A 14,436-nucleotide genomic window follows, 5' to 3' on the forward strand; every position below is an offset into this window, starting at 1 on the left:
ATGTGTGTTAACTTAACTATATAATCTATAATATAGACATACTCACATCATGTTCAGGAATGTGTCACGTGCCTTACACACACACACACACACACACACACACACACACATAAATATCGTTAACTGTAAGCGAATACTTAAGTGCAAAGAGGACGAAAGAAAAAAAGAAAGAAAAAAATCAGTGGGATGTATTTAATATTTATAGTCATTAAGTGTTGTATGTTGCTAACAAGAAAAACACAAACAAAAGAAAAAAGTGAAAACTTAAAACTTATAAAAAACAAAAACCAATGCGTTTTAAAGTACAAATGTTTTGCTAATTAGTCCAGTTGCATATTTAGGCGGCACAAATCGATGCACAATCACTTAACTACATATTTTTCAACTTAGTTATGCTTACTGTATATTGTATATGTGTAATAAATAATATTATCAATCAAGTGTAAATACGTTCAATCTTCTATATGTAAAACCAGAAAGCAATATACAAAAACACACAATATACTCACACACACACACACACACACACAGTCAACACATTTAAAACACGTTTATTAAATGAGCGCTTCAAAAAAAAAAAAAAACTGAATATTTGTCTTTTGATTTTGATTTAAGCAAGTTGGCTAATTTTGAGATAGTACAGATCTATGGATACTTAGATAATCGGTTTAAATTCTGCATAATTTTGTAATAAGCGTAAGCATTTGCGAACAGAGTGTTTAAAGAACTAAAGTCGCTTAAGACTTGTTTTAATTATGACAACAAAACACTTAAAATTAAAAACAACTTACCCTTACACCTCAATTTGAATTGGGTCATATAGCGCGCCAATCAGCTTCTTCTATGACTGGTCACACTGTTTCGCAGCCAGCTCCAGAACAGCTGTGCGTGAGGAGCACAATCAAAATTTCATTTTCGAAACATATTCTTCCGGAATATGCAAAAGAAACAGAAATCATGTGTTTAAGAAGTGCAACGATTATACAGTCTTTGGGCTACTTAAAGAATCTGCAATGATAGCAAAAAGAAGCCAGGAAGTAAGCAATACTCCACTATGTATATTATTTCTCAGCAATACCAAAGCACTAAAATAATTTTAAGCACACAGCACTGAAAAATATGCCAAATCAGTGTCTAATGCAGCTGCTTGCCATTTACACATTGCATATATTTTATGGGGAACTGGCAAATTTCCCTTCCAAAAAATAAACTTGTTTTAATGGCATATTGCTATTTATACATATCGCAAAATTACAATTGTATTTCATTTTATAAATATTCTCAGTAAAATATTGCAGAGACAGCTCAACCAACCACAATTCAAATTCAATTAAGGGCGCGCCATTTAGCCGCTGCTTCCTCTTCCCTGTGCCAGTTACAGTAATCGACTGCCAGCTGAGCATACAACTGCACACGGGTTGGCAGCCCACGATGAGTAACTCTCGCCCAAAGTGAATTTTTGCTTACTGTTTATTGAGTTTTTTTCTATAGCTGTGAAGAAGATTAACAGCTAAAAAGATTTATCCCAATTAAACGCGAAATTAAACATAATTTTGCAATATCTAAAAGCAAATCAGTAAAGTGACTAAAAATTTGTTGAGCAAAGTGCGACGTTTGTAAACAATTTTGCAGCAGCTGCTCAACATTTTTGAGGAGGGGGTAAATAAAAAAAAGACAATCAAAAATCATTTGTCATTTTTAGTATAAATTGATTTTTAACACTCGCCCATTTTGCAGTTCGAATCAAAAATGGAGTCGCAACCAAATGTGGATAGTGTGGATGATGCAGCGGCTGTTGCACGTAAGGATTTCATGTTGGAACGTTTGAACAAACGCAACAAGGATCGTCAGAATTATTTGGATGTGAAACTGGAGCAGCGCAGCAAGGAAACGGTACAAAACGAAGGCGTCGATTACTTTGCCACATGCTTCAATCGGCGGGCCTACGAAATTGAGGAACGCATCAATGCGCTGGACAGATGCGGAGATGCTCCCCTGCCCGATCTGGGCAAGCATTTCGCGGAGATCACAATGGAAATACAGGAATTGCAGCGTTACTTAACCACATCGACAATGTTTCTCTCAGATTTTAAGATTAAATCCTGTCAGAATGTGTTGAATACGTTGAGTGGCGCCACAGAGGAAGCACGTCAACGTTTTATGCCCAAGAAGAAGTTTGGCTTCAGCAGCAAGAAGACAACGACGGCGGCAGTTAAACAAAAGTTGCCACAAAAAAAGCTGGACAAGACTGGAGCAGAGCAACAAAAGTCCACATTTAGTTGGACAATTTCGGATCAGCGGCAGCAACACATTGTGCTGCGTGCGGCGGAAGTCGATGGACTCGATATAACCATCTCAAATGTGGCAAATTGTCTGGTGGAGTTGCAGGGTCATCCGGGCTCCGTGCAAATCTCAAATGCCACTCAATGCACAGTGTTGTCTGGTCCCGTGGCACGTTCATTCTTTGCGGAGCACTTGCAGCAGTGCACTTTGGCCATTGCCTGTCAACAGTTGCGTTTGCATTCCTCGCAAGCAACACGAATCTATTTGCATGTCACGTGTCGCGCCATCATCGAAGACTCCCAGCAAATTGAGATCGATGTCTATAATTATGATTATCCGCAGTTGGAGGCGGACTATTTGGCAGCTGGTCTGAATAAGTCGCAGAATAATTATATGGATGTTGCCGATTTCAATTGGCTATCTCCGGATGTACATTCCCCCAATTGGACGGTGCTCAAGGATCATCCGGCGCCCAATTGGAGTGCGAAGCGGACTCAATTTCTTGAGGGGATTAACAAGGCTGATGTTGTTCCTTCAGCTGTTGCAAAGGATGCCAAGATTGTATAGTATTTGCCTCAGCGGAGGGGGTTCCTACTGCTTCTCCCCCTGCTGCTACCTTTGCAGCTGCTGCTGCTTGTGTTGCTCTTGCTGCTTGTGGAGCTGTTTCAGCCACTGTGTGAATAACTCATAAGTCTATAATCCAATCTCCCACAAACCGCAAATAAATAATCCATGTTAATATTCTTGATATATATTATTCTATCCACACTCAAACTCACGCCCCACACCCCGTCACACACCCACAACTTGGACACATTTGGCCACAATCAGTGGCTGGCCAAAATGGCCAAAATGCTCATCACTGGCGACTGTCACACAAATTACAGTTACAGTTACAGAAGCCCAAAGACGACTCGTGCAAGTTTCATATGGCTACAAATTGGTCTAGTCTCAGAGGGGGGCATATATTACACATATATACTCTATATGCTATGGGTATATTTATTTTGTGGGCGCATATGGATATATATATATATATATATATTTATTTATATAATTTACAATTATGGCAACTGTTAAATCGGCGTACAGCATGCTGCTATTAACAGCTAAGACTCAAACTGCAAATTTTAACAGCGCATGCAAAAAGTTCCAGCTTCTATTATATAACAGATAAGGTCGCTGTTTCATGTATGTATATGTATACTTTTGTCTATGTGTATATGTACCAACAATAGTAAACAGTAAGCTACTGTTTTCTATGCTTTTGACTTGCATTTTTTTTAGCACACTTAATGGCATTTTTATTTAAATTGATGTCAACAACTAAATTCAGCTTATATACATACGATTAATGATCAAAATGACGGGGATTTTCACATATTTAAGCTTCAAAATGTTCGTTCAACAATCAAGAATTACAACAACTGTTAAGCCAGTTAACAGCATGCTTCCCCAAAAAGCAATGACCCCCAAACTGGAAATTATACCAGCGCGTGTAAAGTTTCAGTTTATAATATTGTATATTTGTTAAACACATGATAAATAATCAGAAGATAAATAATTTTCACACATTTCAACTTTGAAATGACCAAAAAGACTGCCTTCTTCATCGATCAAGCATTGCGGCGACTGTTAAACCAGTTAGCTGCGTGCTGCTATTAACAACAGTGACTCTTCAACTGCGACTTTTAACAGTTCGTGCAATATTTCAGTTACTAATTAACTATATAATAACATAATTATTAGAAATAAGAATAACACATATATATGCAATAAAATAATATACAAAAATAATGTTACAAACTTAAGCAAAACAAAAATAAAATAAAATAAATATATTTTACAAATCTTCACATATCCAATATATAATTCAATACTTAACAATTAACAACAATCTTGTTCACATTTACGGTAAGTGTATTAATTCGTCGACCTGCAATTGACGAACACACATATGTAAACACATGTATGTATGTATGTATATATGTGTGTGTGACTTTTGTTGTTGCTGTCAGCAGTGTGGCCGACTGTCAAAATAATTAACGAATTCCAGTTACATGACAAGTATTTTGAAGATGTGTGCACGATGTGTAGGTTGATAAGGGGAGGGAGAAGGGAACACCGCTGAGACACTGTGGGAAATCGTATTACCGGGGTAATTGAACTGCAAATTACACAACAGCGTGTAAGTGTGTGTGTGTGTGTGAGTATAGTGAGGTTATGTAATAAGCTGTCAGTGTTACAACAGTTGTCATCATTAGCTACACACACACAGACACAAACTAGCACAGAACTACACCCGTCAACACAGTGTGTACACACTATTTTTTTCTCAGAGAACAGGCAGAACAACAGATGAAAGAGGAAGAGCAAAACAGGGTGTCGGGGTAACAGTTTAGCAGGTGTTGAAGCTGCTGTGGTTGCGGTCGGCAACAGCAGCTGCCTGAGACAAAAGCTTAGATAACATAGAAAAAAAAGGAAAACATTTACAATCGGCAATTAAAAGCGGAATACGGGCTTGGAGTATTGTCTTTGGCTTCTGCTGATGGGCGGCATATTGCCGGTTTATATTACCAGGGCGTCAGGCAATTAAATGCAATGCAAACTTGCGTTAATCGGGGGTGGATGGCTTGAAGATACCCTGTACTCCGCCCTAAATTCGAGATAATTTCTTGGGTATGATTTTGGAGAAATTTTCGTAGGTTTTGGAATTTAAGAGAGAATTGTCAAGAATGCATTCAGTGGCTGGCGCAAGATAAAAATTCTCCTTATCTCCCTTTCTTGCTAGCAGCAATTTAAAACTAGAATAAATAATATACAAAATACAAACATTTTATTAAGAGAATAAGTCAGCAAGTTGCTACTAATCCTCTCTTTAGATTTTGTGCACTGCATCCTTTTGCTATTATTTTCAACGAATTTGCACTTTAACAGACAACATCTTGTCCCAAAAAATGCTCATTAAAGTCATTATTTATGTTATTTAATATCTATTTAACAACCAGCAACGAGCACATTAAATACACCGAGTAAAAGAGATATTTGCAGTTTGCACCAGCTGCAGCTATTATGTAGGCAATAGTTTATTTTAAACGCCGATCAATCATTACACCAACTGTTAAGCCAGTTAAAAGCATGCTCTTTTAACAGCAGTGCAAATGTTAACGGCGCGTGCAAAGTTTCAGTTTCTAATTATAAAACAAACTTTTGCAAGCGTTGTTTAATATGGTTTAATATTTAACAAAATTAATTAACGTGCAGCAGCCAGCACTGTAATGTCGGCAACAGGGTGTAAAACATTTATTAGCAAATGTGCGAGTGGAGCAAAGTTTTGCCTTGCATTTGCCGGCAGGCTTTAGTTTTCAGGCATAATCTGCTATTAGTCACACAGAGCGCTTTGCTTGTATTCGGGCAACGCGTGTGCAATTTGCGGTTATCTCGCACACACGGTGCTGCAAACTTAGCCTTTCTTTTTGTGTAAATTTTAGCTTTCCTCTTAGCAGCTTTAAAATTTAAGATATTTAATATAAATAAATAAAGTAAAACTGAAAATATGAAAACAATTAGACAATTTCTCATTAACTGTTTTCAAAAAACTTATACATTTATTTAGTATACGTTTACTTCATATCAAAACCAGGTTTTTTTTACAGCTAGCACTGATTGCACTCTTCACACTTCTCTCGCGCTGGCAGCACAATTAAGTTGCCAACATAGCAGGGGCAATTTGATACCCCCATCCCCTCAAATCCAGCTAATGTCTAGTCTGGCGACATTGGAAGGACCATCGACAAGGAGAGCTGACAGAATTTCCATTTTCCACTTTTCCATTTGCAGTCGCACTTCGCATTTTCATTAAGTGCCTGCATGTGTCTGTTTGTGTGTCTGTGTGTGTTAGTGCCGTTAATTATGGTGTGCTTCACAGCTGTATCGCGTTACCAACTGTAGTGCAGAAAAAAAAACTTGATTAGGGGTGGAGAGTTGCCAACGGAGTGTTCAGCTGTCTAATTTCCGTTTATTGAAATTAATTCGATAAACTATCAAATTAAATAGCCACATATGTGTGTTTGTGCTAAGCAGAAATGTCCGCACATTTGCATAGCTCACAATTACGTTTCGCATTATCGCAGATAATATTCGCAGCATTTGCGATAAGGCAGCGGCTGCTTGACCATCACCTATGCATTAATATTAACCTTTGTATGTGTGTGTGCTGTCATTTATCTTACTGCTCACTCACACACACATACACACAAATTACATTAAGCTAAGCTTTAACGGTTTCAATTACAACTGCCCATAGTCTCCCATTCCCTCCACGCTTGTGTAGAGATGTTCTGTTTCATTGCAATGATGAACAATATGCGTATGTGGGTGTAGAGATAACTGATATTTATGTTTGTGCGTGTGTGAACATTGAGCATTGAAGCTAAACTTTGCTTTAAGCTTTAAAACTCAACGATTCATGTATAAATATTATATAACAATATATTTGCTATCTGCTTTAAAAACTTTTCGACATATTGATAGCCAAAAAAAAAAGACAACAGTAACAATAACAAACAGCAAGTGTTGATTAATTAAGCGAATTACACAATCATGCAGTGCAATTAAAATGTCAGCGCTGCCGCCCAGTTGGCGATGAATTTTTATTTTTTTTGGACTTGTGACGCCTTTTGCTCCTGTCCGATATATTTTCGCTACAAATTGCTTTCGCTGTGTGTGTGTCTGTGTGTGTACGTAGCTCAAATTGTAATTAATGATGCAAGACAGACGCTGGGAGCTTTCAACCGCAGTCGTCGGATCCGCCTGGGTGCTACTGAAATCTCAGTGGCAGAGCTTCCAAGCTTTTGTTACAGGCTATCGGACAGAAGGGCGAGAGGAGATGGGAGCAGTGTGTTGTTGTTCTTGTTGCTCTCTCTCTCTCTGTTTGTTTGCTTTAATCATTGACGCGTCGCGCGTTTAAAAAAAGCAAACGCGAAAACCGTTATTCTGCAGCTTGTGCGTTTCGTGTAAATAAATGAAAAGTTCGTTTAATTCTCGGCGATTCTTTATGTTGTTGGTGGAGAGGGAGTTGGCGGGGTGTGCGGGGGGACGTGGGTTATCGTTTACTTTGGAAATGAAAAATTATGATTACATCAACAATAATCGAAATGCGCTTGTAAGCTACGCGTTCTCCTTGGCTTCATCGCGGTATTCGTTTTCTTTTCGCATTTCTCCTTCCTTTTTTTTTTTTTCGTGTAACATGACCCTATTAAAAATGTGTAAGAGTGTGTAGAGTATTTTGTTTGCGATAAGCGGTAGGTGAGCTTTCGCGTGCTCAGACAAATAGCCAAATAAATATCGGTTATAAGAAATTGTGATAAAATAAAAGTATTTTCTTATATATATTAAAAGGCAAAATAAATAAATGGAATCTGAAGTTTAGTTTTTCCACCAGCACTGATTTCAGTTATACAGGGTATTGCCAAGCGATCACACGCGATAACAGCACTGTGGCCTTTTTACTTTTTTGCCCTTCCGCTGATTTCTTTTTGCATGAACGCTTTGTTGTTGTTTCCAATGATGCTTCTGCTGCTGCTGTTCGCCGCTCGCTTTGGCGTTTTCGTTTTGCTTTGCTTTTTTTTTGGCAATTTCTCTTCGTTGCTTTCGTTTGGTGCGCGCTGCTGACTTGCAATGCTTTTCATGCGTGCAATCGAGTTGGACAGCAGAGTGAGAGGGAGAACGGGAGAGTGGAGAGCGGTAGAATGGAGAGTGTGGGCTGAACTTGGAGCTTAATGTAAACGTTCCATGTAGACATACAAGCGGGGCAAAGGCAAAGGCAGTCGCCGCCCAAGAAGTGTTCAGCCAAAAATATTGCAATGCAAAATCGAAAATAAGGCAGACGACAAAATACGCCCACTTTCCCAACACTGCACAAGCCTATCTCTCTTCAGTTCTCTTTTTCCCTGCGCTGCCATGCATAAATCAGCGTCGTCTGGAACGACAATTCCAAGAAGACGACACAAAACACAACAATTTTTTGCCATTTTCTTCTTTTTTTTTATTGTCATCGTCTGTTTCTGTCTGTTCTGCATTGCGGTGCTTTCCGTCTGCCGTTATTCGCCAGTGCCTCCACCACCTCCACCTAAACGTTCGGAGTGCATTTGGCATTATGCTTTGCGTATTGTCGCTTTATGAAGTCATCTTGGCGTAACGCGACCAAATTTATGACCAACTTCAACTTCAACTTGAACATTATTTGTGTTCTTATTGCTATGATTGCCATCATAAAAACTGTACCAGAAAAATGCGCAAAAAAGCCAGATAAGCTGTGCATAATCTCTTCCACAATTATGGGGTCAACGCAACACTGTAACATTTATCTTTCTTTTTCGTTGTTGTTTGTAGTTGTCGTTGTAAATGACTATAGAGTTACACATATCGAATTCGAGAAAAAACTGTGTCAATAATCTGTGTCTGGATTACAGCAGCTGTGAAATTAATTAAAATTGAATAAACTGTAACTTCAGTTGTTTAATACTCTATACAAATAAATATTACCATTCGCTTGAAATTGAAATGAAATTAATTCAGTTTATATTTTGATTTGAAACTAATCTATGGGATGAGGCATGGAAAAAGGTTTATGCAACTGAATAGATTTGTAAAAATGTTTTATTAAATGTCAAAACTATTCTAACAGAATGATGTGTTTATTTTGCTTTGAAGCTTTGTACTTTTTAGTGGGTGTTGTTTTTCTTTCTTTTCTTTTAACATACCCTTAAATGTTAAAATTTAACATTCTATCTCTTGATTAGGGTCAATGGCAATTCCTATATGAGGTAGGCCGGTGCATTGTTTCTTTGTATTGGTGGATTTTTTTTAAAATGTAATTTTAACATGAATTTCCCAACTAAAAAGAGTTCAAAATCAACAGAATTAATTTAAAGTCATGTTAAATTTATTTGTGAGGATGCTCCTGGGAATTATTGTCATCCGTTGGAGTCACGGAGTACATAATGATGATGCCACAAGGTCCGCGATGAGGATGATTCAACCCGAAAACAATGCGTTGCAAGAGTGGCAAACATTTTCATAGCATACTTAAGCGGGCAGCGAAGCGTTTTTCAAGTACTTGCAGCAATTGTCAGGCCAATTACGTGCCGCAATTATGTCATATGAGCACATAAGACCGGATAGCTGCAGCCATCGGGCGGAAGGAGGATTAGAGTGGAGACAGGAGAGAGGAGAGTAGAGGGGGGGGGTTCTTTGTATACGAACCTTTTGGCCATAAAACTCTTAGCTGAGGGACTTAAGGTCCAGGCCCTCGATGCCATCAGAGAGATGCGTTTGCCTGACTGTGTTCGAGAAGGGTGGCAGTGGAGAGGGAGCGGGTGAGAGGCAGTCAGAAAAGAGAGTACTGCGAACTGGCCCGAAAGTTATCAGCCCTGTTAATTGCTTAACTTTTTCACTTCAACTTTTTTCGGACCAAAGAAACAGCGGCAACAGAAACAGAAACAGCAACAGAAACAGAGAAACCGAATCGTTGTCCATTATAGGCATCCAGGCGGTGAGATCGGGATGCGAAGTGGAGGGCTGCTGGTTGCAAGTGGAGATAAAAACCAAAGGGCACAAAAAAAAAGCATGTTGTGATGCTCAAAGCGAGCTGAAGAGACGAGCAGATACCCTATAAGCCGAGCACATTTTGTGGATGGGACATCTGGAGAAATATGCCTGAATTTTATATGCTATATGAGAGCATTTATCTGTATATAAAATTTAGTATTTAAATATATTTTAAATTTGGTGCGTCTTCCTTTTAAGTTCCACACCCTGGGATTGACTATTTGTTAAAAATTTGTTTTCAATAAAAGAAATACATGAGAACACTTAACTTGTATTTTGCCCTCCGACCTGGGCAGTATCTGCTTCTTGGATTCAAGTCGAGTGGTTCTTTGTTATGCGCCCCACCATTGAAATTTTCGTAACATAACATACTCTTCGAATGTTATATGTACAGAATGTTGTGCCTTATGTTAAATGTACAGACAACAACTTAACATTCTGTAGACATTAATGCTAGAAATGTTGATGGTGATCAGTCTTAACAGAAGTAGTTTTATTTTAATAGAAAATACTTCTCATGCCTATTTGTACAGCCATCCTATACGCCCTGTACTCAGTTTCTATGCTTACAGGGTACAAAAAAAAAGGAGAAGAAAAGAAAGCAGGAATATGTATAAATATAACAACGCTGAAAGAGAAACCATGCAAATATGGCCGGGCGTTAAAGTCAGAGGCCATCGCGGGTCGTAGGGGTCAAAGGGGCGAGGGTAGGTCATAAAGTGTTTGCTGAATTTTATTTTGCAAGTTCTTCCTCTTCTTCGTTGGCCCTTTCGAATTTAAATGACAAATGGAGCTCGGCTGCTGCAATTGCGAGAGAAGCCCCGCCTCGCCCCGCCTCGATGCCTTTGACCCTTGCCCTCTGACAGGCCGCTTATCGCGCGGACATGTCATAACAGAACTGAGCAAAAACAAAAAAAAAAAAAAAGAAAACCGGAAAAGGGCAACGAAAAATGAAAAAAAAAAGTGATATCGGGCAAGTTACGAAAAGTTTGTGCTCTAATCTTGACAGGCAACCTAAGTAGACTGTCGCCTGTAATTAAGGTTATGGCCAAACTAGAAAGAGAGAAAGAGGGACTGACTGACACAGAGAGAGAGAGAGAGAGAGAGAGAGAGAGAGGGAGAGAGAGAGAGGGACGAGCAGAGAGAACTTAAAAATCAATGCGACACACTAAACTCTCATTACTCATATGGAACGTAACAAATCCTACAGCGTCCCTGCCCCCAAGCGTGCCGCCTCCCCTCGCCTCTCCTCTCTCACCCCCATCGTTCAGGTGGAAGCCATAAAAACCACATAAAAAGCATTTAAAAGTTGGCTAATCTGCAATGGGCCACCGTTTGGCAAAGTTGGCTTAATGTTTTATGGCCCTAACCGTTTTCTGCTTCTTCTTCTTCCTCTGACTCTTCTGCCTTTTCCGGTTCGTATTTTTTTTATTGCTGCCCCAGCAAATTGATTAAAAGATCAATGATTATACGCCTTTTAATGGTTCATTGCATTTCATTTAATTTCTAGTTTCGCATTGAGCTCCTATTTGGCAGCTCATTAAAATGAAATCCTCTTTAAAGTGTGAACTTGGCTCACTTTTCTTTAATTCGATTTTCAAATTAGTTGAATTATTGCTGCAAAAACGTGTAAGAAATGTTTATTGCCTTGAACTAGCTCAACATTTTTTGCTATACTACCAAATTAGCGTAGTTCATTTAAGATATTTGAAGATATTTCTACTAATTTGTATTGTAATTTTATCTTGATATTTACATATATATTCTTGATTAGTTTTGAAGCAATCTTGATGCAAGTTGGAATATCGGAGACGACCGTGAAAGTGAAATATTAAACACATTGCTGTTAAGAAAGAAAAATAGTTGCAAAGTGATTTCAGTAATAATATTGTTCGAATAATAATATAAGACATGATTTGCCACTTTTAAAGTCTTGATAAAAATTAAAATTGTTTCAATATGTTTTGAACACTTCAAATAGATTTAGATTTAAGATGAGCGCAAAATAATTCAAGCGAAATCTATAAATAAATTTCGAGTAGCATAAGTTTCATAATTAACGCGAATTGGCTCAAGTTGAAATGAAAAGGTCAACCCATCAACCACGCCCTTCTCACCTGCCCCCCCTCCAATTAAAGTGGCCGTAAATATAATGATGCTTGCTGAGTATGATTTGACGGTTCAATGGACGCTTAAGTTGCTTCTGCAATAAAAAAAAAAAAACGAATGTCAAATGTCAAGTGTAGCTGCTTATGAAGCCAGCCAGTCAATGCTCACATAAATAATATAAAAATCCCTATAGCGAGCAGACACGGACAGATAGACAGCCAGACAGACAGACAGATAGAGAGAAGCTGGATAAAAAGTTTTTAGTCGACTCTTGAGTTCCGCTCGCTTCAAATGTTACCGCAATGGGGCGTATACTTCATTTATAAATTACGCAGGCATTAAATGCGCAGATACTGAACCAATTCAATGTGAGATGGATTCAGCAGCACCTTCCCCACCCCCATTCCCCTGGCACTCCCCTTTTCCACATTTCCTACTTCCCTTGCCTGCCCCTCTCTCTCTCTCTCACTCTATCTTTGGAAATTGATGCGCCACATAAATCTTCAAGTATGTGAGTGGATGCGTCGACCTGTTCAGGGCTGCTATTTATCATTTAAGGCCACCAACCGACAGCTCGTCATTCACTCCGTCAGTCAGTCAATCTGTCCGTCAGTCAGTCAGTTAGACAGTCAGTCAGTTAGGCGCTGACTCAAATCATTCAGTCAGTTGAGCTATTGCAATTTTGCTACAATTTTTCTTTGAGCGCCGCTGGCCACTTCAACTTTTTATGCCTTGCGAGGGCTGCTCAGCAAATTGATGATTTATGTGAGCTTGAAAACCAAGTCAGACATTTTCCAATAGCTTACACACACTCTCTTTCTCTCGTTTTTATAGTAAAAAAGTTGATAGTCTTTAGTAAAATTTATAAAGTAAAAGAATTTCTGAATATTTGCATATTTGTGAAAAGAATTTTCATTTTGCTGTGTGAGTTAGCAAGAAGATTTAAGGTTTCCCCTAGCAAGGGAAAAGTAATGCGAGTTTGGTGTGGTCTTTGGGCAGATGAAGTAGTTGTCTCCCTAAATTGTTACTTTTTATGGACCCCTATGTTTGGCAGCTACAATAAATTACGACTTAACTTCAGATGAGTTTTTCAATAACTAAAGCTAGTTGTTCGTCATTAAATTATAATGTTTAGAAAGTGGTTAACATTAAAAAAGAGGAAATTGAATACAATTTTAAAGTGCCCTTTGTGAAAAGCTGGGTAAACCGCTTTTATTCTAGAACCTATTAGAGAGAGAAGTGTTGCATTTGTGAAAATCATTTTCCACACGCAATAGATGACTAGAGATTTGTATGTTCCTAGAAATAATATATTATATTTAAAATGAATATTGAATGTTTGCCAAAAACAGATCCTTAGCACACATATAATATCATTTAAATGAAAAGAATATAGAAAATTGAGAAGCGACTCTCGAAGTAAACAATTTAGTCACGCTTTACCTATTAAGATGATTAGAGACTTTAATTTGCTTACTTATAGACGAAGCTAATATCGCAAACTCAACGATTGACTCACGTATCCTGTTTACTTAGCGAAAGGATTGCTCAAAATGAAGCCAGATGGGTATTTTGTGGGTGCTGCCAGTAGCCGAGCAGCATCTCTCACACCTGGTCTGCCTCTGTCTCTGTGTGTGTGTGTGTGTGGATGTTTTGTGATTTTAATGCCGATTGGCAGACAGTGCTGCATAATGCTCCAGGATGAAATGGAGATGGTGGAGAAGCGGCTGTCAGCGTTATCCTGGGCGAGAGCTCGTAATGGACTTGGCACTTTGCAACTTAGCCATTGAAAATGTGTGTGTAAGTAGTTTAAATCTCATTCGCCAGGACAACGCAACGAGTACTACACACAGCCTGGATGCTTACACTTGAATAAATACCAGCAGGATGAAGAACAGCAGCAGCAGCAGCAGCAGCAGTAGCAGCTGAAGCTGAAGCTGGAGCAGCTGTGGCACAGCCGGATGATGATGACGATGGCATTCCTCTTCTCATCTTTGTCGTCATTCCAATTGCAAATAAATAAGAATAGGAAAGCGCTGCAAGGATAATGCCCAGTGACAAGGACAACGTGCACAAAGTTAGTAAGGAGTAGGAGGGGGTTGGGGGGAGCAGGGAGGTGGGTAAACCTCACACAGGGATGAGTTTTAAGTTTCTTCGTAATAAAATTGCATCCGCAGGACTTGCGAAAGAGAAGTGCAAAAATGAAGTGCAGATGCTTATCACCAACTATTCCCAGAGAGGTGGGAGGGGGGGGGGGGGAAGAAGAGTGGGTAGGGGTGTGTGGCTATAGCCAGTAGCCGACTTGCTACAACTGCTCGCACACTGATTGAAGCGACACCTGCTTCTTCTTCGGACAGGTGTCAAGAAATGACAAATGCCAGCACATTTGCACACTGTCTGTGGTGTGGTGGGTTGTGTTGGGCTATGGTGAGT

The 14,436-nt window shown here is 39.0% G+C and overlaps 1 protein-coding gene across 1 annotated transcript; it reads left to right on the forward strand.

The window, feature by feature from the left end:
- The first annotated feature begins 1,441 nt into the window (after positions 1-1,441).
- On the forward strand, positions 1,442-3,024 carry LOC6562440 (tubulin-specific chaperone C). The gene is made up of 2 exons (XM_001989061.3): positions 1,442-1,659; positions 1,738-3,024. The coding sequence occupies exon 2, from the start codon at positions 1,750-1,752 to the stop codon at positions 2,848-2,850; it is 1,101 nt and encodes a 366-aa protein (XP_001989097.1). The 5' UTR covers positions 1,442-1,659; positions 1,738-1,749; the 3' UTR covers positions 2,851-3,024.
- The last annotated feature ends 11,412 nt before the right edge of the window (positions 3,025-14,436 follow it).

Source organism: Drosophila grimshawi, unplaced genomic scaffold (assembly GCF_018153295.1).
Source record: "Drosophila grimshawi isolate 15287-2541.00 unplaced genomic scaffold, ASM1815329v1 contig_1377, whole genome shotgun sequence".
Lineage (NCBI taxonomy): Eukaryota > Metazoa > Arthropoda > Insecta > Diptera > Drosophilidae > Drosophila > Drosophila grimshawi.